Source organism: Orcinus orca, chromosome 21, assembly GCF_937001465.1.
Source record: "Orcinus orca chromosome 21, mOrcOrc1.1, whole genome shotgun sequence".
NCBI classification, from domain to species: Eukaryota; Metazoa; Chordata; class Mammalia; order Artiodactyla; family Delphinidae; genus Orcinus; species Orcinus orca.
In genome coordinates this window covers 18,085,872-18,109,319 of record NC_064579.1, presented here as the reverse complement: position 1 = coordinate 18,109,319, position 23,448 = coordinate 18,085,872, and the positions used below count along the sequence as shown (strand labels likewise).

The 23,448-nt window shown below is 41.0% G+C and overlaps 1 protein-coding gene and 1 non-coding gene across 9 annotated transcripts in view; one reads left to right on the top strand and one right to left on the bottom strand.

Moving 5' to 3' along the window:
* The window catches only part of MTUS1 (microtubule associated scaffold protein 1), a 157,491-nt gene that overhangs the window by 105,455 nt on the left and 28,588 nt on the right, over positions 1–23,448 (top strand). For 7 of the 8 annotated variants that reach the window (XM_033400645.2, XM_004277182.3, XM_033400646.2 and 4 more), the window contains one exon: positions 15,138–15,352. In XM_033400645.2, coding sequence (XP_033256536.1) covers positions 15,138–15,352 — 215 coding nt within the window. Of the gene's footprint in view, positions 1–15,137; positions 15,353–22,731; positions 22,930–23,448 lie in introns of those variants that run through there. The other variant, XM_033400647.2, reaches the window with a different exon arrangement.
* On the bottom strand, positions 6,776–6,895 carry LOC117195658 (U6atac minor spliceosomal RNA). The gene has a single exon (XR_004475431.1). It is a non-coding gene; the product is annotated as a U6atac minor spliceosomal RNA (small nuclear RNA).

Here is a 23,448-nt window from a genome sequence, read left to right as displayed (position 1 = left end):
CCGGGGCACGAACCCGCGTCCCCTGCATCGGCAGGCGGACTCTCAACCACTGCGCCACCAGGGAAGCCCTTGTGTTTGTATTCTTAATAAAAGAAGTGGTGTTGGTGGCTGCAGTGGCAGTGGAGTTGGCCTGGATACCAAGAGCCCGGGGCTGTGTAGCCTTGGTTCTGCTAGTAACCAAGTCATTGACCTTGATCACATAACCAAACAAGGCTACAAAATGAAGGAATCAGATGAGATGATTTCCACAGTCTCTTTAACCTCAAATTCTGTGAATTTTCTGGCTACAGATTAAAAAACCCTGGATGTGTTACTGAAAATTCTTCTTATCTAAACTAATTCTCTCCTTATTTCCCAAACTCAGTGAATACTCCTGATTTCTTTCTCTTCACGACACCACTGTTTGCCCCCTATTCTGTCCTCACACCTCAGTACCCTTTGAATTATTGTTCTTCCTCATTTATCCACAATTAATTGGTTGCAAGAATCTAAGACTCTATCCTTTGAAATCACTGTTGTTTTTACCCTCTGCCTGCTGTAGTTCAGGCTTTATTTTTAGATTGAAGAATTTGAAAATGCTCTTCTTAGAGGTAGAAAATGGTCAAATGTTGACAGTTGCATATCACCCAATCCAATACTTTGGGACTTTTTGAAGGATTTTATATTTTTGGTCTTTGCCACCAACCAGTCTTTCCTTTGCTTCCAAACTGACTTTCACATTGCAGGATTAAGTCATTCGTCTCATAAATATGTATTAGACATGTACTGTGTGGCAGGTGCAGTGCTAGGTGCTGACAATGTAGCCAGGACTGAGCCACACGTGGCCTCCTGCCTTCACACAGCCCACAATTTTTAAATTTTGGCCGTACCACATGGCTGGTGGGGTCTTAGTTCCCCAACCAGGGATTGAACCTGGGCCACAACAATGATAGTGCCTAATCCTAGCCCAAGACCACCAGGGAACTCCCCTACGCAGCCCACAGTTTACCAGGGAGACAGGCAGAGAACATGAGGCCGTCGCGGTAGGGCATGGACTAGGTGCTCAGGCAGCGCCCAGCAGGTGAGGCTGACTCTATCCAGGTCCTCCAGGAGCGCCATTTAAGCTGGGACCCCGGGATAGGAGGAAGTGGCCAAGAAACAAAAAGTGTTCCAGGCAGAGAAAACAGAATGTGAAAGCCTGGAGGTGAGGGAGACTTTGGCTCCTTTAAGGAAACGAAAGAATTTTAATATGTCCGAGCATAGAATGTGGAGAGGTGCCAGCAATAGGATGGTGGTTATGTGGAGCCAGACAGAACGGGCCCTTTGACCGGCCCTCGCACAGGACACTGTGCGCTGTAGTATATTGACAAAGTGTTGTCCCGTCCAGGATGCGATTTCCTCTGTAAATAGGGGCAAGGAAAGAGAGTGGATTTGTCAGGGTTTCGGGTAACGTAGCAGGATGTCAGGCGTGAACGACGACCTCAGCATCAGAAGAGTGCTACATCTTCTAAGAAGTCCAGAAGTGATCTCACTGACTTACCAGAGCTTTCAGTTCGGTCTAGTTCAGAACTCTGCCTCATATTTTGAAACTTATTAGTTTCAATTTTATGAGTCAGTGGAGGGAAAAGAATCTTCCACGTAGAACTATTCCTTGCCTCCAGGTTTATTGGAATTCAGGTTTTCTATGAAGCTGGAGATGAGATACTTGTATTAATTATTATGAAAAGTGCCATTTTGAGCCTCAGAGTTAATATTCTCGTTGATTCAAGTGAAGGCAATTCCCTGCACTAAGAGAATTCTTTTTGCTGAGCTAGTAAGATTAAAAGCAATTACTCTAGCAAAGGAGAGGGGTGTATGTACATATATTTTGAGGAAAGGCAGGAGAAGTATTATTAATAGAACAAAATATTTTCATTTACTTGAAGCTGCACTAAAGAGAACCGTTTTGCCTAGATATTTGGTAAGAGTGAGGCAGAATGCAAATAAGTGTGTTTAATTAGAATGAAAGTCATCAAGTTACGTGCTTGGGTTTGGTATTCATTTTTCAGACTGTCAAGTAGAACTGCTTTTAGCTGCAGTTTAAGATACTTTAAGGAGGAGCTTGTCTCTCTTAGAAAGCAGCAGCTCTGATGTTCAGAGGCTCAGTAATGTCAGGATCAACACCTGTGCTATTTTCTTGGCCTTTTCCTCATGACTGTTGCCTCATGATGTCACAATGCCTGCTGCAGGCAGGAAAAACAAGACCCAGGGAAGGGGTGGTGCTTACATCTCATTGGCTAAATCTCAGTCACATGGCTGTTTCTACCTTCAAGGGAAGCTGGGAAATTGAGTGTTCGACTTCTCCAATCGCTGTAGTACATCCAGGTATAAGAGAGATTAGAGCCCTATTACAGAGACTGCCACAGAGAAGGCAAAACGGTTATTTCTCAAAAGCTAATACTGGCAGCTTATATATAAGGGAAGTATATCAGTTAACAAGTTGAATCTTGCAACAGACCTCATTGTTTCTTCTCTTTTATGATATGAATGTTTTTTGGTAATGATTACCTATTTTGTAAATGTGTCAATTAAACACTTGCAAGTCATTTTGTTGTTTGGACGTAGAGGTTAATATTTGATTTTGATCTCTTGAATTAATTTTTAGTTACAAAATAATGCTTATACTGAGAAAGAATGTTCTCAACCTTATGTGATTTTTATATATTTAAGATGTGTTAACAAAAGGTAAATATTAGCAGTGCATTTATGGTGGGGATCCTAGTCATGCATTAAGGTGATGCTAAATAAACCTTAATTTCTCTTGTGTTTCTCACATTGCAAAATATAAAAGCCAGTGAAAGCATTTTAGAAAGGTTTCATAAAAAACTATATATATTAGAATTTTTTTGTAAAAAGTTTTAAAATATTCACTCATTTGTAGAATGCAAAAGGCATCAAAAGGACCAAATTCAAGAACACCAGATGAGAGATGTGGCCTTCCACCACCCGTTTGTTATCTCACTGTGAATCCACATTCTTCTTTTTAGCTTCCTTGAAAGCAGTCTTGAAAGTTTCTCTGGTCTCTTGCCACATTGATAAATGTTCACTAAGAACTGGTGTTGTGAATGGCATTATGCTAAAAATGATGATTCTGAGCTCATGTAGCTATGTCATTAAAACGTGCCCTTTTGGGTTTCCCTGGTGGCGCGGTGGTTGAGAGTCCGCCTGCCGATGCAGGGGACACGGGTTCGTGCCCCGGTCCGGGAAGATCCCACATGCCGCGGAGTGGCTGGGCCTGTGAGCCATGATCGCTGAGCCTGTGCATCTGGAGCCTGTGCTCTGCAACGGGAGAGGCCACAACAGTGAGAGGCCCACGTACAGCAAAAAAAAAAAAAAAGTGCCCTTTCATAGTTATAGCAGTCTATTTAAGAGAACAGTTATGTGTTAAATGAATTTTCACTCATAATGGATAATATTTTTGATAAGTCTTTAAAAGTTAGGTGTTGAAAGAGAAAGTTAGTATATCTTAATCTCACAAGTTTCAGATAGCTAGTCTTACTGTGCTAAATTGTGTTTTAATGTAGTGTCTATTTTGACACAAACATGGTAAATAAACCATACATTATAGCCTGGAGTTGGATTCAGGATGGGAAGTATAGCAGTGTTTTTCATGAGGAGAAAATGGAGGAATAAGGCAAGTAAAACATATATAGTAAATGCTTATTTAATTAGAACCACTGAAATATTTGGGTTAACTGAGTTTTGGATAGTAGAGAATCACCCTATACATGAAATAGTATAGGTTACGATACTTTTTATTAGCTCTAAAGCATGTTTTAGAGCTAAAAGAAGTATTTTATTAATAGTATATGCATATTACTGTTATCTTAGGTAAAAAGATGACAGATGTGGTTTTAAATGTATATAAAATTGAACATCACTTTTCTGTATTTGGCTTAGGTGATACAATAATACTTTGGATTATTTTAGTACATGAGGGTCCTTTATAAAAGGCATCAATTATAAAGCTCTGGGGAAAATTAAGACTCATAGAGCCTTCTTTGGGGTGAGAGACTAGGCTTTTTCCTATTGTTCCCTGGTGGCCTGAGTTTTAGGCATCTCTCACTCAAATTGCTTTTCCTTAACTGGTTAATGTTTTGAGAATGACATTCTCTTTTTATTTATTGTTTGTGTTATGGAAATTCCTAATGTTGAATGTTTTAATTGGCTATTCTCATTTTTGTTTCTACTGTCTATTAAGGATAGTCTATTGTCTTAAATTTGCAATAAGGACATTTTTGACCCGCTTTGGTGCATTTTGGGGACTCCCCGCTCCCCCAGGTCTTTTGTCTCCACATGCCTTGTTTCAGCCATGCTGCTCTGCTTGACAAAGAGCATGTGATTGCACATGGCTGCGATGGTGAGGGACACCACCTGTGGCCCACAGGGCCTGGCCTGGCTGGCACAATGGTGACATCCCCTGAGCTGGCTAGCTCATGGTGGAAAAGTCCAGAAGAAACAGCTTTTAAAATTCTAAAATGGTACATGTGCTTGAAGTAGATATTGCAAGAAGGGCCTTGTAGACTTTTTGTTTTTGTTTTGGAATTGGTTCCTAGTGGTGACAGAATGTTATTCTTGGTACTGTGTTCTTCCACGTGGTAAATTAAAAGGGACGTCTTGGTGTATGTCATCATCACTGAAATCAAAAACACTGCTTGGATTTGTGATGCCAGGCATCTTTTTAGGTACCTATTAAATTGGTTAACTCAAAATGATCGTTAAGACAAAAACAAAAATATGTAAGTCCACATGAAGGCCAGCATTTAATATTTTAGGTAACTTGCTTAATAACAAAGGGGAAAAAGCCAGTTCCAGGGCTGCTGTCTTGTGAAACAGCACCTCAGTCACATCAGTGAACTTGGTGGGCATGTGTGTATATATATATATATATTTTTTTTTTAATTTTTTGGCTGCATTGGGTCTTCGTTGCTGCACACGGGCTTTCTCTAGTTGCGGCAAGTGGGAGCTACTCTTCGTTGAAGTGCGCAGGCTTCTCATTGCAGTGGCTTCTCTTGTTGCGGAGCATGGGCTCTAGGCACATGGGCTGCAGTAGTTGTGGCTCGTGGGCTCAGTAGTTGTGGCTCGTGGGCTCTAGAGCGCAGGCTCAGTAGTTGTGACGCACAGGCTCAGTTGCTCCGAAGCATGTGGGATCTTCCCGGACCAGGGCTCGAACCTATGTCCCCTGCATTGGCAGGTGGATTCTTAACCACTGTGCCACTGGGGAAGCCCCAGTGGGTATATATTTTATCCCTTATGCTCTGAGAAAAGACTTATCCAATTTGTTCATACACAGTGTGAACAAGTATAACAAAAGCTACTTTTTCCTATTTTAAGTTGAAGTAAAAATTCAGATTTTTTTCTCTACTAAAATAATGAAAGTTTTGCTTGTTAGATGATTAAAATAAAAATATTTTCATTTGACATCTGCAGAATTTTTAATGATACAGGCATGAAATTGCATTACTTGTAAATTTTTTTAGTATGCTCTTTTAGTCCTGAAACAAATCTGTAAACTACTTTTTTTTGCTCTAATCTATTTGTTTTTTATAATTTATTTATTTATCTTTGGCTGCACTGGGTCTTCATTGCTGCACGAGGGCTTTCTGTAGTTGTCGTGAACGGGGGCTACTCTTCGTTGCAGCACACAGGCTTCTCATTGTGGTGGCTTCTCTTGTTGCGGAGCATGGGCTCTAGGCGCGAGGGCTTCAGTAGTTGTGGCGCACGGACTCAGTAGTTGTGGCTCTTGGGCTCTAGAGCACAGGCTCAGCAGTTGTGGCGCACGGGCTTAGTTGTGGACCGCAGCATGTGGCATCTTCCTGGACCAGGGCTCGAACCCATTTCCCCTGCATTGGCAGGCGGATTCTTAACCATTGCGCCACCAGGGAAGTCCCACAGATCCATAAACTTTTAGCACATTAAGGTGGACTTGTAGATTATTTAGAAAGCCAACAAACTGGCGGATGTTGTACCTTCTTAAAAGTATTTCTGAATGTAATGAATTTCTATTAACTTTTCTTTATAGTTAGTAGTCCATTTTAAGAACATAAGAGATCTGCTTTATTCCCTGCCAGCCACATGGAAAACGTCTACGGTCAATTTTGGATTGTTTTGCAGGAAAAATTGTCTAAGCAATAGTTCTCCTGAAATAGGTGTGTTTAATATGAATATGCCTTCTATTCTGTAATCTGCTTTTGAAATTAGGAAAGTAAAACCACTTTATATATAATACAAATCATTGCAGCACTTCCAAAAATCGAATACTGTAAAATTTTAATAGGTGTCTTACAGTACCCCTCCCCAGCCACCTGCAAAAGAATTAGCTTGGGTAATGTTAACAGTCTAAACACTGTGCTTTGCTGAGCTTGAAATGTTCCGTAGTCAGCAAATGCCATACCTACCCAGAAAAAGAAAAATATTAGGGCTTCCCTGGTGGCGCAGTGGTTGAGAGTCCGCCTGCTGATGCAGGGGACATGGGTTCGTGCCCCGGTCCAGGAAGATCCCACATGCCGCGGAGCGGCTGGACCCGTGAGCCATGGCCGCTGAGCCTGCGCGTCCGGAGCCTGTGCTCCGCAACGGGAGAGGCCACAACGGTGAGAGGCCCGCGTACCGCAAAAAAAAAAAAAAAAAAAATATTATATATGGCTCCTAATTATGACTATTAACTTTTCTAGAGCAAACACATAATGAAAGGAACCCTAAAAAGGTTTATATAAATTTAAGCTAATAATTGATAACACGAACATGTTCGTTTGTTTGTTTAAAATGATGGTTGGGTGCCACAAAGTAGTTCTCAGTGCCTTAACTGTGTGCCTGTTGTCAGGCCTGAGGGCCTCTTCCATCCTTGTCAAGGGGAGTGCTTTCTCCTTTCATACAACACTGAATAATAATTCAGAAAAAGATCTTGGTAAGATTGTCTAGATTTCCGTGGGGGTGCAGTTCAATTGATCAAGCTGGGAAAGTGTGTTAATAGGCTTATGTTAGGGGCTGCATTCAGGACAATGGGAAATAAAGAGCTGATTTGCTCCCCAGGAAAATGCCCCTGCAGATGATTCAATTTGGAAAGCGTGATGGAGCAGGTGAGGCTAGAATAGAGTCTCTTTGGAGAATAAGGAGCAGAGTGTTAGAGAATGTCAGTGCACTTTGCCACCGGGTCCCACGCCACACGCCCCCTCCCTCTGCCCTCTCTCGCATTCCCACACGCTCATCTGCTCCTCTCTGTGCTATCTCTGAGCTGGAAACGGTGACTTATCCTGGGTTCCTCTTGATCCAACTGGTCCAGAAGTCTTCCTGTTCTGCCTCATAAACACATTCATCATTTCCTGCCTGTTCTCACTGCCCTGACTGCCAGTTCCCCTCCCTGGGCCTCCCTCCTGGCCACTCTCCTCACCAGCTCAGATCTTCTTTCACTGTGTCTGCAGACCCCTGCTTGGCACCATTCTGTGTCTCCTACGAGAGAGAGAAAACCTTGTACAGCACACATGTCTCGCCCCTGTTTATGCTTCCAGCCACATCATCTTACTTTAATTTCAGGAGAGCTTTGCTGTCAGCATTGAATACCAGGACCTCCAGGGCCTCCCATACCTCTATGCCTTGGTGTTTTCTGGCCTTTGCTGTTCATCTGTCTGCCAAACATGCAAATGTCCATCCAAACTCTGTCTCTAGAACCCTTTCTTGACAGCCCCAGATCTAGGTGTTTCTCCACCTGTACTCTCAACACACTGTGTACATAATTGTTACCTAATTATCAAATCATACGGCCATTGGTGATGGCCTCTTTCTGTCTCTGCTGCATAAAAAAAGTTCCTTGAGAACAAGAACCAATGTGTTAGAAGCACATCCAGCAGACATTTACTGAGTGTGCAGTGGTCATGTGGGTGATCATTTCATCACTGGGCACTCCCTCTTATCAGAACACATATTTCCTAGTAGTTCACGTTTAAGGCTTTCTTGTCATGGAATATCCCAGGGTAAACCCCCATAAATACCCATCAAATCCTGAGGAAACACTGACGGAAAGAACTTGTGTAAAGATAGGTGTCCCTAGGAAGGGTTTTAGATGTGTAGGTTCAGATTAAGGCAGAAAGACGGGAATCAGTTGTCTGTCCAGGCTGCTGGTTGAGCCCATTAGCTCATTACTTACATTTTATTAACCCACAAGCATTAGTTTTCAATGCAGTATGTAGTAGAAAGCATATAACAGCCAATGACTGTCACCTTCACAGGGAGGTGAATATGTGAGAGTCGAACAGGAAGAGATTAATACCATAGAAGCAAGGTGTCTTCATGCATCCTTGTAGAGCACCACCTTCTTCTATGTGCCTCCACCTTTTGATAAGTATTTGGCGAGTGAATGAATAATGAGTCAATAGGCACATAGAACACTAGGCAAACATTAGTTACGGAATGCTGTGTATAGTTTTGTGTTTCATTCAGGTTAAGGCAAGCTCTCCTAGTAAGTCTTGTCTCTTACTTGATTTTAATATTCAGAAAGCCAGCGGATTTCCGAATATTAAAGTGGCTTGTTTTGCCTTAGGATGGATGTGTCCTCAGCAGCTAATAGGTTAGTCCCTGTCTGAATTGTTAAGTCTCTCCCACAAAAATTGTGTTTAGCCTTGAAGTGGGGATCTGTATGCCTGAGTGACTTGAGCCTGAAACATGGGCTTGTTCTTCTTTCCCCAACTATTTTCTTTAAGAGGATGATAAATAACTGTTAGGCGAGTTTTAAATTTTATTAAATTGAGGTTTCTGAGTAGAAAGAACAAAGACAGTAAACAGTGTTATCCAGCTATTTTTCAAGTGAGCAAATGTCTTGGATTCAGGACTTTTATTTTCCTGATGGAGGTTTCAGTTTCATTGGAATGGACCTCAGGAAGGTCAGACCAGACATGGCAGTGGTAATTATCTTGTCAACACGCATCCGAATCTATGTAGAAGTTAACATGTAATTTTAAGTTTTCTGAGTAAGTTGATTCTTTGAAATTAGACAGCCTGTTAATAGGTATAATAAACAAAATATTTTATAGTTTTTTTTTTTTTTTTTGCGGTACGCGGGCCTCTCACTGTTGTGGCCTCTCCCGTTGCGGAGCACGGGCTCTGGACACGCAGTCTCAGCGGCCATGGCTCACGGGCCCAGCCACTCCACAGCACGTGGGATCTTCCTGGAACGGGGCACGAACCCGTGTCCCCTGCATCGGCAGGCGGACTCCCAACCACTGCGCCACCAGGGAAGCCCCTATTTTATAGTTTTAAATACAGCTGCATTATCAAAACAGTAACATGTTAATAAATGGAACACAAGGGCAAAGTTTGGTTCATATTAAGCTAATTTCCTATAAATAATGAATTTTGTAGAATTTAAGGGAAACTTGTTTTTTTGGCATTATGAGGTACTCTGTTTATGAGCATTAGGGCTTTGAACATCACTGCAGATTTTTGCCTCATCTGTTCTTCCGTTGGGCCAAGAGTGAGGAGGAAGGGAAAGATGCTCAAACTGGGTCATCAGCTACCATGTGGTACAATTTTGTCCTCAGGGAGCACAGTATGTGGAGTGGAAGATTGAGGTCACAGTGTGCTTTTCCAGCTCTAGGTAGAGTGCAGTCTGTTTGCTTATTTGCTCTTACGTTGAAATTTGAAGACATCTAAACCTATTTTAAGAATTCACATTCAAGGGCTTCCCTGGTGGCGCAGTGGTTGAGAGTCCGCCTGCCAATGCAGGGGACATGGGTTCGTGCCCCGGTCTGGGAAGATCCCACATGCCGCGGAGCGGCTGGGCCCGTGAGCCATGGCCGCTGAGCCTGTGCGTCCGGAGCCTGTGCTCCGCAACAGGAGAGGCCACAACAGTGAGAGGCCTGCGTACCGCAAAAAAAAAAAAAAAAAAAGAATTCACATTCAACAGAAGCTGTGTTATTTAGACTTCTGTCCAGATTCCGCATGGGAGAAACATGGATTGACCTATGTTTGCTTGATGGTTAAGTGTTAAAGATCGAAGCTCAGAATTCATTGTAACCATCTTTAAAAAATGTTACGTTTTAATTTTGAACAGGTAATGTATTTACCCTGTGGTTAAAAAATATTTAAAAATGCATTAGAACACCTATATCTATCTGGTTCTTATTTCCTTCTCTGAAAAGGTAAACATTGTTAGTACTTTCATATGTATTATACAATAGTTTTGTTATGAATTTATAAGCAAAAAAATGTGTTTATATTCCCATCACCTTGACACAATGGGGCACATCATCTACATTGTTCTTCACTATGTTTTTTATTTACCACAGAGAGCTTCCTAGTTCTGTTACAGCTGTGACATTTCACTATATAAGTGTACCATACATTTATTTAACCAGACCTCTACTTATGGACATTTGGGTTGTTTTTTTAATCTTTTCTTTGCAAACAAGTTTGCAATGAAACCCCTTCTGTAGGTGTTATTTTACTCCTGTGTAGGATTCATGATAGAATAAATTCTTGCTTACCAGCTGTGAGTCCAACCATTTGTGTGAGGGTGTGTTAGAGAAGGCTTATCACCAAATTTTATGTTCTTAAACATCAGTTTGGGTATATGACACTATGCAGACAGACATCATCAGAATTGTTTTAAATGTTTGAATGAGATTCTCCGTGGGTAGCATTGAAAACTGCATCGTGATGTACGTGATGATTTCTGCCGATTTCTATTACTTCCTGAGGCAGAGCGGTGTTTGAGTTCTAGGTGTGGTGTTTGGGGTTTCCATGGCTGGACACTTAGGAACTGATGTTGATGTGTGAGATTCCCCACTCTTGAAATTCCAGTTCTCCAGCTATTAAGAAAGCCTGAGAGACAAAGAAGGTGGTAGCGTCTTGAGTCTTCTTGACACCTTGAGTTTTCCTGAAGCAATAGCTTTTTCTCCCCTACTTCTCTAGTTAGATGGAGTTCACACCCTAACACTTAACTGCAAATGATGGTGAAACAGTAACCAGTCAAAGCACAAATGAGAAAGCAGCTAAGAACCAGGAGACATGCATGATTGGAATGCAATCAGACTTGGACAGTTGATGTTTTCCAGGGTGTACCTTAACAAAAAACTGCTTAAGTTCATTCTCGTGTGATCTTAGCAGCGTTCGTAATATAGTATCAGGTCCTAGAGAATTTTCTAAACTTTCAAAAAATAGATATGCCTTGACACAGTTAACAGTTACAAAATGTGGGGAATAGGACTTTTATAAGCACAAATGCCATTTTGTTACCAAAAGCTAAAGCAACCAAAATGTAATAAAGGAAATGTGTAGATACTAACTCACTTGTGGATCTAAGCCATCTGAATTCTCAGCAGCAAACTGGGGAGTAGCTTACACTGTTGCACTGACAGATTTGAAAAAACTAAGTGTTGGTTGGGCCTGGGGGACAAGGCATGAAATGGGGGAAGGGGGTCAAAAGGTACAAACTTCTAGTTATAAAATAAATAAGTCATGGGGATGTAATGTACAGCATGGTGATTAAAGCTGATAATTCTGTATAGCATATTTCACAGTAGCTAAGAGAGTATATCTTGTTCTCATCACAAGAATAAAATTTTGTAACTGTTATGGTGACAGATGTTAACTAGACTTATTGTGCTCATTTCACAGTATATACAAATAGTGAATCATGTTGCACACCTGAAACTAATATAATGTTATATGTCAGTTATACTGCAATAAAAACATGTCAAATTACATTTCGGATGGTAAAAAAAAAAAGTTTGTCTTGGGAATTTGAAGTCACAATTGCATAAAAAGAGCCTTTAACTAAATTTATTGAAGTAAAGTAAAAACCATCATAATGGTTTCAGAGGACTTATTCAACGCTTATTTTTTACAATTTTTTATACACTTTTTCAAAAAGTATTGACAGATTCTTAACATTTTGTAAATATATTATTTTAAAATCGACTTTATGTCCATGAAGAAACACTAGAGTTAATCTCTCTAAACCAAGAAAAGATAGAGAGACATCTTTAAAATAACGTTAGAGGTGGAATTAACCATTCAATAAGAAAAGCAGATAAAGGAAGGTATATTATATACATATAATCAAGGAGTTTAGCCAAACAATATTACTAAGCAAATAATTTCCATAGACTTGTAAATTCAAAACGCCTTGATAATCCAGTGAAAAAATTTTAGTTTCTAAAGGAACCAAACATAAATACTTAGCTGCTGCCCAACTTTGGCATAAGAGATAATTTGAAGGGAAAAAATTTTGGTGTTACAAAAAGAATACCTGTATTCTGAATGTGAGTGTAAAAAACAATGCTGAATGAGTTAATTTACATTTAATTTAATATATTTCCTTAGAAATAACTTATTAGAACATGACTAGTTAATACTAAAATTCATCTGAGAGACTAAGTGGGCAAGAAACTTAAAGAATGTCTTCTCCAAAAATGTTAATATAAAAGATTCATTTCTCAGATTTTGTAAATAATTATAACCTGACAGTTTAAAAACTGATATTGTGGTAAATAAGAAAATTGATTAACATAGAAATTCTAGGAAGAGAATGGAAAGTTGTTAAGGATTCAAGAAATGGTAACTTCAGAGCAATGAATAGTAAATGAACACATATTTCAATAAGTATTGGTAGGACATATAGCAGTGATAACGGTCAGGAAAGTGAACCTGTATCTACATATGTTGCAGGAAATTCTAGATGGTCAGAGAGTTAAAAGATGTTTTTTGCTCTTCTGTTTATATAAAATCATATAAAACACTATATAAAAGGTAGGTATTTATCCGTAAATATCGGTAGGTATTTATCCGTAAAAATTTATCTGTAAATATCCAATAATATTCATTATTGAAATGAATAGTTAGCAGATAATGGGCTTGGATGAATTAAAGTAACATTTTGTTAAGATTATTGCATAAATGTTTATTTTTAATTATGTAATATATTACATTCCCACCCCATCTCCACTTTCCAGAATGGGTGGGAACAGAAGCCTAGGTTTTGACTTGGAGTCTGTCCTGTAGAAGCTGTCTATGCCCGGGCTAGGCCCTTCGCATCCTTGAACTTCACCTTCCTAATGGAGGGTTACTGGGAGGACCACAGAGAGGGAAAGTGAGAAAACACTATAAACAGTAAAACAGTATAGTTATTATATGTTATATGACAAATATAATCCCTGGGAACATTTTATTTGTTTATTTGTTATTGTTTGTTTATTTTATTTTTTGGCCGTGCTGTGCGGCATGTGGGATCTTAATTCCCCGATCAGAGATCGAACCCGCACCCTCTGCAGGGGAAGCGCAGAGTCTTGGCCACTGGACCACCAGGGAAGTCCTTGGGAACATTTAAAATTTTAGAAAATGACATAAAGGAATACTGATCTCAGATATTTGGATGAATTGTAAACTATTTAGATTATTTTTCATCAGTATGTGACTCTATAAAGTTCTCCTTTCAGGACTTTAATGTTACGACTGAGAAGACTAATGCATACTTTCCCTTCTCTTTAAGTATTTTTAAAACACAATAAATATTTTAGTCATTTTAGAACTGAGAATTATCAAGTATTAATACAAATGTTGAGTTGCTTAACCATGGAACACTACCATAGAAAATGAGAGCCCTTTTCCTGTTTTGTTTGTTTTTGTTTGTTTGTTTGTTTAACTTAAGAAGATATTGAGTGTATTTTGCCATTGCTTCTTGGAACATGAATACTGAGGTTTCGTTTTCCTTCAAGAAATCGCTGTTTTCTTCCCTCTAAAAAATTAGAGAAAATTAATTACTGTTTATAAAATTGTCAGGTTTGTCACCATAGAATGTGGATGCCACAGGGAATGACTTTGAGAATAAGGAAACATTTATGTTTTTAGTTTCTTGTCTTTTTTCCTCTAGATTTAGATTTGTTTTGGTTATTCAGCCTACTTATTTTAAGAAGCTAAGCAGCTTGTTTCCTGTTTTTCCAATTCTGTTTGACATTTAAAGTGACTGAGACATTTGGAATGGTTCCAAAATGGAACAGTTTTTTCATGTAAAATAGAGTAGAGTAATTCCCAGGGTACCATGACAGAAAGTGAGAAAACACTTAGCATGGCGTCTTAAATGGATTTGGAGTACTAGCATGTGCTTTAAAATAAAATTTTTTAAGCCGTATTACCGCTTGAAGGGGGAAAAGAAACAACAAAGCTTGTATTTGATAGAAAACGGAAGAGTGTAGTCAAGAGTATAATACTTTTTTTTTTTTTTTTTTTTGCGGTACGCGGGCCTCGCACTGTTGTGGCCTCTCCCGTCGCGGAGCACAGGCTCCAGACGCGCAGGCTCAGCGGCCATGGCTCACAGGCCCAGCCGTTCCACGGCATGTGGGATCTTCCCGGACCGGGGCACGAACCCATGTCCCCTGCATCGGCAGGCGGACTCTCAACCACTGCACCACCAGGGAAGCCCCCAGGAGTATAATACTCTTACTGAATCACTTTGCTGTACACCTGAAACTGACACAACATTGTAAATTAACTCTAGTCTAATATAAAATAAAAAAATTTTAAAAAGAATATAATACTCTTAGCAATGAATTTAAAGATCAGGGGTTAAACATGAGTAGATTTTCAATGTATATGTGGTGATTTATCAGGAATTAGGAAGTGATTCATTTAGAGTATAAATCTTTGTAAGGACCAGGCCATCAGCAGGGAGAGGACGGGAAGTTGGTAAGAAACGTATAAGAAGAGGGAAAGGCACTTAAAGTCCAGTCATTCGTGTGTTGTTTTTCAGCCTGTGTGATCAGAATGGACAGTCAGGGTTCTCGTCACAGACAAATTTCTGTACCAATTTACCTGGAAAATTAGAAACTATGAAATCAACGTTATTTTACATGCCATTTTCATGTTTCTGGATTGGTACATCTGTTTGTTTCATGCCCCTAATTCTCTGCCCCGTATATGACTTATGTCAGAATTAAAGCCATCATCTGTGTTTCTGAGTTCCAGAAATCCTGATATTTGATTAATCCCAGTTCTCATCCATATGCTTTCCTTATGTAAACATAACTTAAGTGCATTTCTGTGGCTTCTCTAGTTGTTTGTGAAGCCAGATGGTGGTGGTTATAAAAAATTAAAGTCACATATTTTCCTACCTATATTCATTCCTTTTGCAGTTGAAAAGGGCAGACAGAAGAGTCCCAGAAGTTTATGCATCCAGACCCAGACATCTCCAGATGTGCTCTCCTCAGAAAAAACACTTGAGTTGGCTCAGTATAAAACAAAATGTGAAAACCAAAGTGGATTTATCCTGCAGCTCAAGCAGCTTCTTTCCCGTGGTAATACCAAGTTTGAAGCATTAACAGTTGTGATTCAGCACCTCCTGTCTGAGGTAAGGATGTGATGTGTACCCTCTAAACAGCCTTCTCACTAAGGTCGGGGCAGGCGGGGGGATGGGCAATGCTCATGCTCCTGTCTTGTGAATATCTTTAAGTTAATGATGGGTAAGATCACGTAGAATTCACCCAATTATGCTTTTGTCAACTCATTTGATACCTGAGTCACTCTCTGGAAATCTGGGATTGAAACATTTCTTAGTACTTCTCTTTCTCCTCTGGGGTCTGTTAGACCAACAACAGTGAAAACGTAATTGCCTGTTAAACCTCTATATACCTCTAGACTATATTAGCATTGCCAATTAAAAAAAGTTAATCAGCCGATCTAAAAAAGAAATGCAGAATTTTATTTGAGCCTAATTGAGGATTTGAACCTGGGAACAGCATCTCAGAAAGCTCTGAGAATGGCTCCACCCCTTAGAAGTCAAGGCACAGTTATGTATAAGTTTTTTGAGACAGAGGGCGACACATTATTGACAGTTTACACAGTCCAGATCTGCAAGTACAGAGTGGTTGGTCATGTGACCCCTTACAAGATCTAGAGGGGATGTTATCTTTAAGGAGTTGGCTTGGTGCTGGGAGAATGTTGCTCTTTATGGTTGAGTAGGTATTTCTCCTGATGGGGGAGGTCTGGTTGATGTATAATGCAGATACACAATGCACAATAGAAGGGAGAGAGGATGCCGAAGGGCAGAGAAAAGTTTTTTATGTTTAAATTTTTCTTGCCATAAAATATGAATTTTATTTCACAGCATTAACTTTTTTTCACTTAATTTTTTATCTAGCCATATGTAGTTTTCCATATCACACTGAACTTAATCCTTTGAAAAATGCAGTTGATTATATTTATGGGTCAAAGAACACTTTTTTTTTTTTTTTTTTTTTTTTTTTGCGGTATGCGGGCCTCTCACTGTTGTGGCCTCTCCCCGTCGCGGAGCACAGGCTCCAGATGCGCAGGCTCAGCAGCCATGGCTCACGGGCCCAGCCGCTCAGTGGCATGTGGGATCCTCCCGGAACAGGGCACGAACCCGTGTCCCCTGCATCGGCAGGCGGACTCTCAACCACTGCACCACCAGGGAAGCCCTAAGATCACTTTTGAGGTAACTCCCAGTAGTGGTCTAGAGAGTCTTCAGAATTTCCATCCATTCCTAAAATAGTTTGTGGTACAACAAACATGAAACAGATTTTCTTTGCTTACTTACTCTTCCCTGATATTCTACAAGGATGTTAATTCAGGAATTAGTTAAAATTCATTGAGAAAACCAAGTTTCTATGAACGTATGCTACTGGCATAGCAACAAAAAGTATAATTATTTAAGGGGAAATACTGGGTTGAGAATGTAGCTTGAGCTCGCTAGATATTTTTAAATCACTGTTTTAAAGATGAGGATACCTGACATCTAAAGAAGAATACTGTTCAATCTGCTTGTTCTCTAGTTCAGTTCAAGCCAACAAACCTATACTCATTTCTTACAGAGGCTACTCTGATGTGGTTGCCGTCTGGGGCAAAGGGAGATGCAGGTGAATGAGACTTGGTCTGTGCCTTTGACGAGCTGCTAAGCTAGCAGACAGTTTAAATCAGTGTTTGGTGAACAATTTACAGCTTTGTTTGAATGAACTTTTTGGAGGGGGAGATGCAGACATTTACCTAGTTTTTAAATTACAGTAGCATACAGTATTTTTGTTTTTCTTTATTATATGAGAGGAATTTTGAGAGTTGGTTTATGTAACCAAGTAAGCTAAATTGGAAACTACGTAACATCAAATGTAGGGAACAATTAGTTTGTCTATTTAGTGATAAACCAGTTATTTATTTTACTGTATCTAGCCTAACAACCCCATGGTCAATTCTTTTCTCTCCTTTATCTCCCACATGAAAGCAATCAAGTATGGTGAGTTCTCATCCCACACTGTTTCTCCCCTTCCTTCATCTCCTCTTTTCTATCTCTACCGATGCCAACCTTGTTCAAGCCCTGGATAACTGTCTCCTGGATTATTTTAATAACTTCTTTACCAGTCTTGAGGCTTGCACTGTCTCTTCTGTGATCCATCCCAATCACTGCATCCCAAAGCATTCCACTCTACTGATTACCTTCAGTGGTTCTCCATTCTCTACAGCCGATTTTCCCAGTATGGTAGCCACTAGCCTTATGAAGCTGTTGAGCATTTGAAGTGTAGCTAGGCTGAACTGAGATGTGCGGTAAGTGTAGAATACACACAGATTTCAAAGACAATATGAAAAAAGGATGTGAAATATCTCATTCATAACTTTTCTGTTGACTGTATGTTGAAATGATAACTTGGACATACTGGGTTAAATAAAATATATTGTCAGATTAATCTTTAAAAAATGTGGCTACTTGGAAATTAAAATTACATACAGGGCTCACATTATATTTCTCTTGGATGACTCTGGTGTGTAACTTGGAATATAAGACTCTGTAATCTGGCACCAGCTGCCCCTTTTCACCTTCCGCTCACTGCCGGTGTGCTCCAGCTGTGTAATCAGGAAGGTAAAGGAGAAGCAAGAGGGGCTTAACATTTGTTGAATATTTACTAAGTACCAGACGTTCTTACTTAATAAAATCCTCTCCAAAATGCAAGTTGGAGTTCACAAATAAGAAAATTGAAGGCTTCCCTGGTGGCGCAGTGGTTTAGAGTCTGCCTGCCGATGCAGGGGACACGGGTTTGTGCCCCGGTGCAGGAAGATCCCACATGCCGCGGAGTGGCTGGGCCCGTGAGCCATGGCCGCTGAGCCTGCGCGTCCGGAGCCTGTGCTCTGCAATGGGAGGGGCCACAACAGTGAGAGGCCCGTGTACCGCAAAAAAAAAAAAAAAAGTTACTTTCCTTCCATACGACTTGGCCCCTAAACACAAACCAAGCATTTTATTAGGTGATCAACTGGAGAAAGATTAGGTCCAACACTAGAGAAAATATTTCACTGGGTCGGGCACACTGAGAGATGCTTCAGTCCACTGCAGGGCAGACTCTTAATGAGTTTCATGGATTCTTGTATCGCATGTGAATTTCATCTTACACCCAATTTAGATCCTAATGCCCATGTAACTGTGACTCCGTTGAATTTCTTAAAATTCAGCTCAAACACACCCTCTTTTATGAAGACTTTCCTGGTCCTTCTAGCTCTATGTTTTATCTACTCTCTGTATTCTAGGAGCACTTATATTTCTCTGTCACTCTCTACCTAGTAGGTAACCATTTCCAAGTTGTTTTCACTTTTTAAGACAGTCAGCTCACTGAGAGCTGGACCTGTTTCTGGTGCTTTCTTAGGGAACCACCCCAGGTGCTATGGCAGTGCCTTATACATAAGAGATATGCAGGGCGTATCTCAATGAACAAATGCATCAATAAAGAGGATGGGGCTTACCTGGTGGCGCAGTGGTTGAGAGTCTACCTGCCAATGCAGGGGACACGGGTTTGTGCCCCGGTCCGGGAAGATCCCACATGCCACGGAGCGGCTGGGCCCGTGAGCCATGGCCGCGGAGCCTGTGCGTCCGGAGCCTGTGCTCCGCGGCGGGAGAGGCCACAGTAGTGAGAGGCCCACGTACTGCAAAAAAAAAAAAAAAAAAAAAAAAAAGGACGGAATCCCAGATGTAAGATGAACATATAAAGTCTTTATGTAAATGTTCTTTGCTCTTTTCTAGTTCTTTATAATCAATCAGCAAATATTTACTGATTGCCTAATGTGTACAGGGCACTGTTAAAAAAAAAGTTGAAAAGGAAAGATATAACCAAGGGAAAAGTTAAGCAATTTTTTCAAAATTTTTACTTAACCCTTTGGTTCTCTCATACCCATTATAGAAGTGATTGATATATAGATATGTAGATAGGTAGATATAGATTGTAGATCTATACTGATCTATATATACATATATATCTCGTTATTGCTAATTTTTCCTAGACCATTTCAGAGCATTAAAATATAGGTAAAAATCGTTGATTATAGGGAATCCTGGAACTGTCACTTATCCTTTTGTTGCAAGTCTATTTAGTAACTACAACCTGGGCTTCCCTGGTGGCACAGTGGTTGAGAGTCCGCCTGCCGATGCAGGGGACACGGGTTCGCGCCCCGGTCTGGGAAGATCCCACGTGCCACGGAGCAGCTGGGCCCGGGAGCCATGGCCGCTGAGCCTGCGTGTCCGGAGCCTGTGCTCCGCAACGGGAGAGGCCACAACAGTGAGAGGCCCGCGTACCACAAAAAAATAAACAAAAACAAACAAACAAAAACTACAACTTTACCACTTTAGTGGTAGACATCATTCATTACAGAGCAGAAGTTCTAATGCATGTCTCATGAATCTGGAAACCAATACCACACTTTCTATTTCTCAGAGGACACAATGTTGTTAGTGTTGGTTCTGATTCTTGGTTTATCCTTGAATAGTTGTACAGTGTTCTGTGCAGGCAGACCGAGTGCCAGACAGTGTTGATGTTAGTGATCCCAATTTCTTCATGAAAGTTTCTGGGTACCTCAACCCAACCTCTGACCAGTTATTCAGTGTGCCTCCAATTCTGTTTTTGCTAGTGGAATCTAACCTAAAGTAGCACCTGAACAAAGATGAATTTTGAACGACACTAGCAGTCTATAAATAAAAATGTCTCAGACCAAAAAATTGGACACGATTCATGGTGTGGTAGTGGGGATGGAGGAGGTCAGAGAGAGCATGCATCTGAGCCATCCGACGTGGCTCTTTCCTGCAAAATCCCCTGTGCTTTTGACACTCTCCCAAGCCAGCAAATTGAGGCTCAGTGATGGGATGACAGCCGGAGACTAAGTGCCTGTGTCCCAGGGACTCCTAATCTAATTATGGTGAGTCCATTTTTTTCTTGGAGCACTTCATATATTTAATGTATGAGTATAAAAGCATTTTTCCCAACCAGATTCCCACCTCCCTCTTTTTTTTTTCCTTCGCATTGTGTGGAACTCTGCATGTTACAATACAAAGAAAATTAAATAAACTTGTTATCTGGACCATAAAGAGTTTATCATCTAAGACAGAAACACTGATATAGGAGCACCTATACAAAAAGAAACAGGCAGTCAGTATCTCAGTGACAAATGCATCTTGTCATCTACAAGAAAGGGTAAAGGCCTTAAAGGGCAAGCTACCAGGAGAGTCAGGTAGAAAGTAACACTGAGTATGTGCCTATTATGATATGGGCACTGTGGTCGGCATTTCACATAGGATCGTATTTAAAGCCCTTGGTTTTTCCATTGTCCTGTACTGCTTCCGCTCAGATGAGGTCATCTGCCTTGAGTTATTGGGCCTGGATGTCTTAGTTCTACCTAGGTCTCAAGCTTCTTGAAGCAGGAGCCATGTCTTAATTTTTTTCCATATTTTCCCCAGCATCTGGAATGGTACTTGGTAAGTTGGTACTGAGTACTAAATTGCCAACCAATTCAGAAGGATAAATGTCCTGTCTAGGTGTGTGGGGGAAGGGAGTAGTATCTATGATTGACGGTTAGTATTCCCTGAAGGCTTATAGAATGGGTCAGGTACAGAAGACCAAGCCTTCCAGCTTGTGGAGGTGGGACATGCATGGCAAGCATGACTTGGACAGAAGAGGAGTAGGGTGTCTAAACAGGAGCTGGGTGATTGCGGTTCATGGAAGTTTATTTTTTATGCACTCAATGGAAGACTCTTGTTGAGCAAGGGCATTTATTTGTACCCAGAATATGGGATAAAAATCTACCAATCCTCTGCAAACTAGTGTGGAGGGAGGCTTTCCATAGTTCAGGAGTGGGGTTGGTGAGGATGAGGGCTAGGGTGGAGGCATCACTAATAGAAAAAGTGCAGTGGATTCAAGACACATTAGGAGGGAAGAACTGACTGACTGTGGCACAACCCATTAGACAAGGAAGAGTCCAAAACGATCCCATGGTTTTCCTGTTGCTGCCACTGGGATTGACAGAGGTTGGAAGACATCGATGGCTTCTGGGCACTGAGGAAGGCTGAGTGCAGTGGAGCTGGGGGCAGCGTCCCCATGCGTGCAGTCGGCCCTTGGTACCTGTGGGGACTGATTCCAGGACGCCCCCCGCCCCAGCAGCAGGTACCAGAATCCGTGGATGCTCAAGGCCCTCATATAAAGTGACGGAGTACAGTTGGTCCTCCACGCCTACATCCCAGGTTCCACGTCAGGGATTCAACCAACCTTGGATTTCAACTGTACTGAAATTGCTTGTCCACAAAGTCCCTTTAATAAGCAAAAAGACTGCCTTGTAGATACTTGTGATAGGATGTAAAAGTTCACAGAATCACTCCTGGAAACTTTACACCAGCTTAAGTTTTCAATTTTCCACATTTAAGGACTTCTGTAAATTTGAAAAGTGATTTAACTTCTTGCCGGCTTTTCCTTCTATTAAGGATTTAGCTCTTAGAAAAGAGTGAATTTTAAGCAAGGTCACCGAATGTGTTACAGGACTGCTTGCATGTATCTAGCAAAACAGTCTTCCGGGTCTCTTGTCTCTCGAGTGATAAAACTTGCTGATACTTAACTTGAACTAGATCACAAAGGCTTAAATTTGAGATTAAGAGAAGTATATAGTATATATATTTTTATTCGCTTTTTTCGCCAATTTTATCTGGGCTGGTTTTCCTCAAACTTTAATTTTTACATTAGAAAACTCATTGCTTGTTCACTTAAAAAAAAATGGACTTACTGATTTGTGATTTCAGAACAACCTAATACTACGTTTTAAAAATCAAGCATTTAGAATATCATTAGGGCCAAAATGTACTCATTGAGAAAGTGTTCCTTAAATTCCAGTCACTGTTAAATGTCCAGGACAGTGCTAGTGTATCGTTAACTTCCCTAGCTCTTTCGTGAGAGACTTACAAAGTAAAAGGGAAAAACCATAACATATATCTGATCTCCAACTCTCAATTCAGCAGGTCACACTTCTTAAAATGCCAGGGAACCACGTTGTAAGCATTTAAATGAATTTTTCCGGAAAACATCATTCATTTTATAATGTCATGTTAAATTCTGCGTCACAACACACACTTTCACCGTTCCTCACCTCGTCCATAACTCACTTAGCACACAGGTTTTGGAGAATAAATTTCCTTTTTCTATTAGCAAGTATGCTCATCTAATGACCCCTAATTAGAGAGGGGAATAAAAAGGTTCCCAAGTCTAAAAATAACTCCATTATCCACGCGGAGGCGGCCGGTTTTTCTTTCCCCTGTACCAGCTGATATTTGAAAGTAAGTGGCAATCGATCAGTCTAAGCGCTGGCTCTCGTTTTTCATAAATGAAGGGCTGTGGCTTTAAGCAGTCGCAGGCAGCCTGTGCCAAAGGCAGAAGCTGCAGCCTCAGCTCCTGTGAGGAGAGAGGCGTCCCAGGCACACGCTAACCTGCAGGATGCGAAGTAAGGCCAACCGAAGACCAATGGCGCTCCTCCTGGTGGAGCTTTGAGTGTAGACCGGCCGGACTGGTGGGTGGCTTGGCCACCTGCGCGGGGCCGGGAGGGGGGACTTGGAGAGACAGAAGCTGGAAAATGGGCTGCTCCGGCAGCAAAGTGTGCCTCTATTCTCCATGTGCAGCAACGAGGGTAATTAGTATTTGTTTATAGTGCTTTTCTGGAAGAATGCCAGGGGCGAAGGCAGAGGTGGTCTGGCGTGAGGGGGAAACGCTTTGAGTGACAAGCAACTCTCGCCTGCAAAGGCCGGTCTCATGATCTCCGTCCGCAATGCTGCGACCCAGCTGCGGTGGGAGCTCTGTCTGGGGCGATCCCCGGGAGGGCATTTCCAGAGAGCTTTGAATTCTGCCTTTTCCTTCCTTACACGCTGGTGGGAGGGAATCTGCCTCGTAAGAAACTGTATCTAATTGCTGTGTTTGTACAAGCATGTGTGTCTGTGCGCTTGCGGATGAGTTGCTGGTAACTTAGAAATGGTTCTCCTTGGCAAGATTGATAATTGCTTTTTTGATTCTGAAACAGCTGCCTGGTTTTCTTTGATTCATTTCTCTAACATCTCTTCAGAATGATCGCTGATCCAACATATTATCATCTTTAGAAAATAACGCGTAGCTGAGTAAAATTAATTTCATTTTGTTTTTAAAGGATTATTTT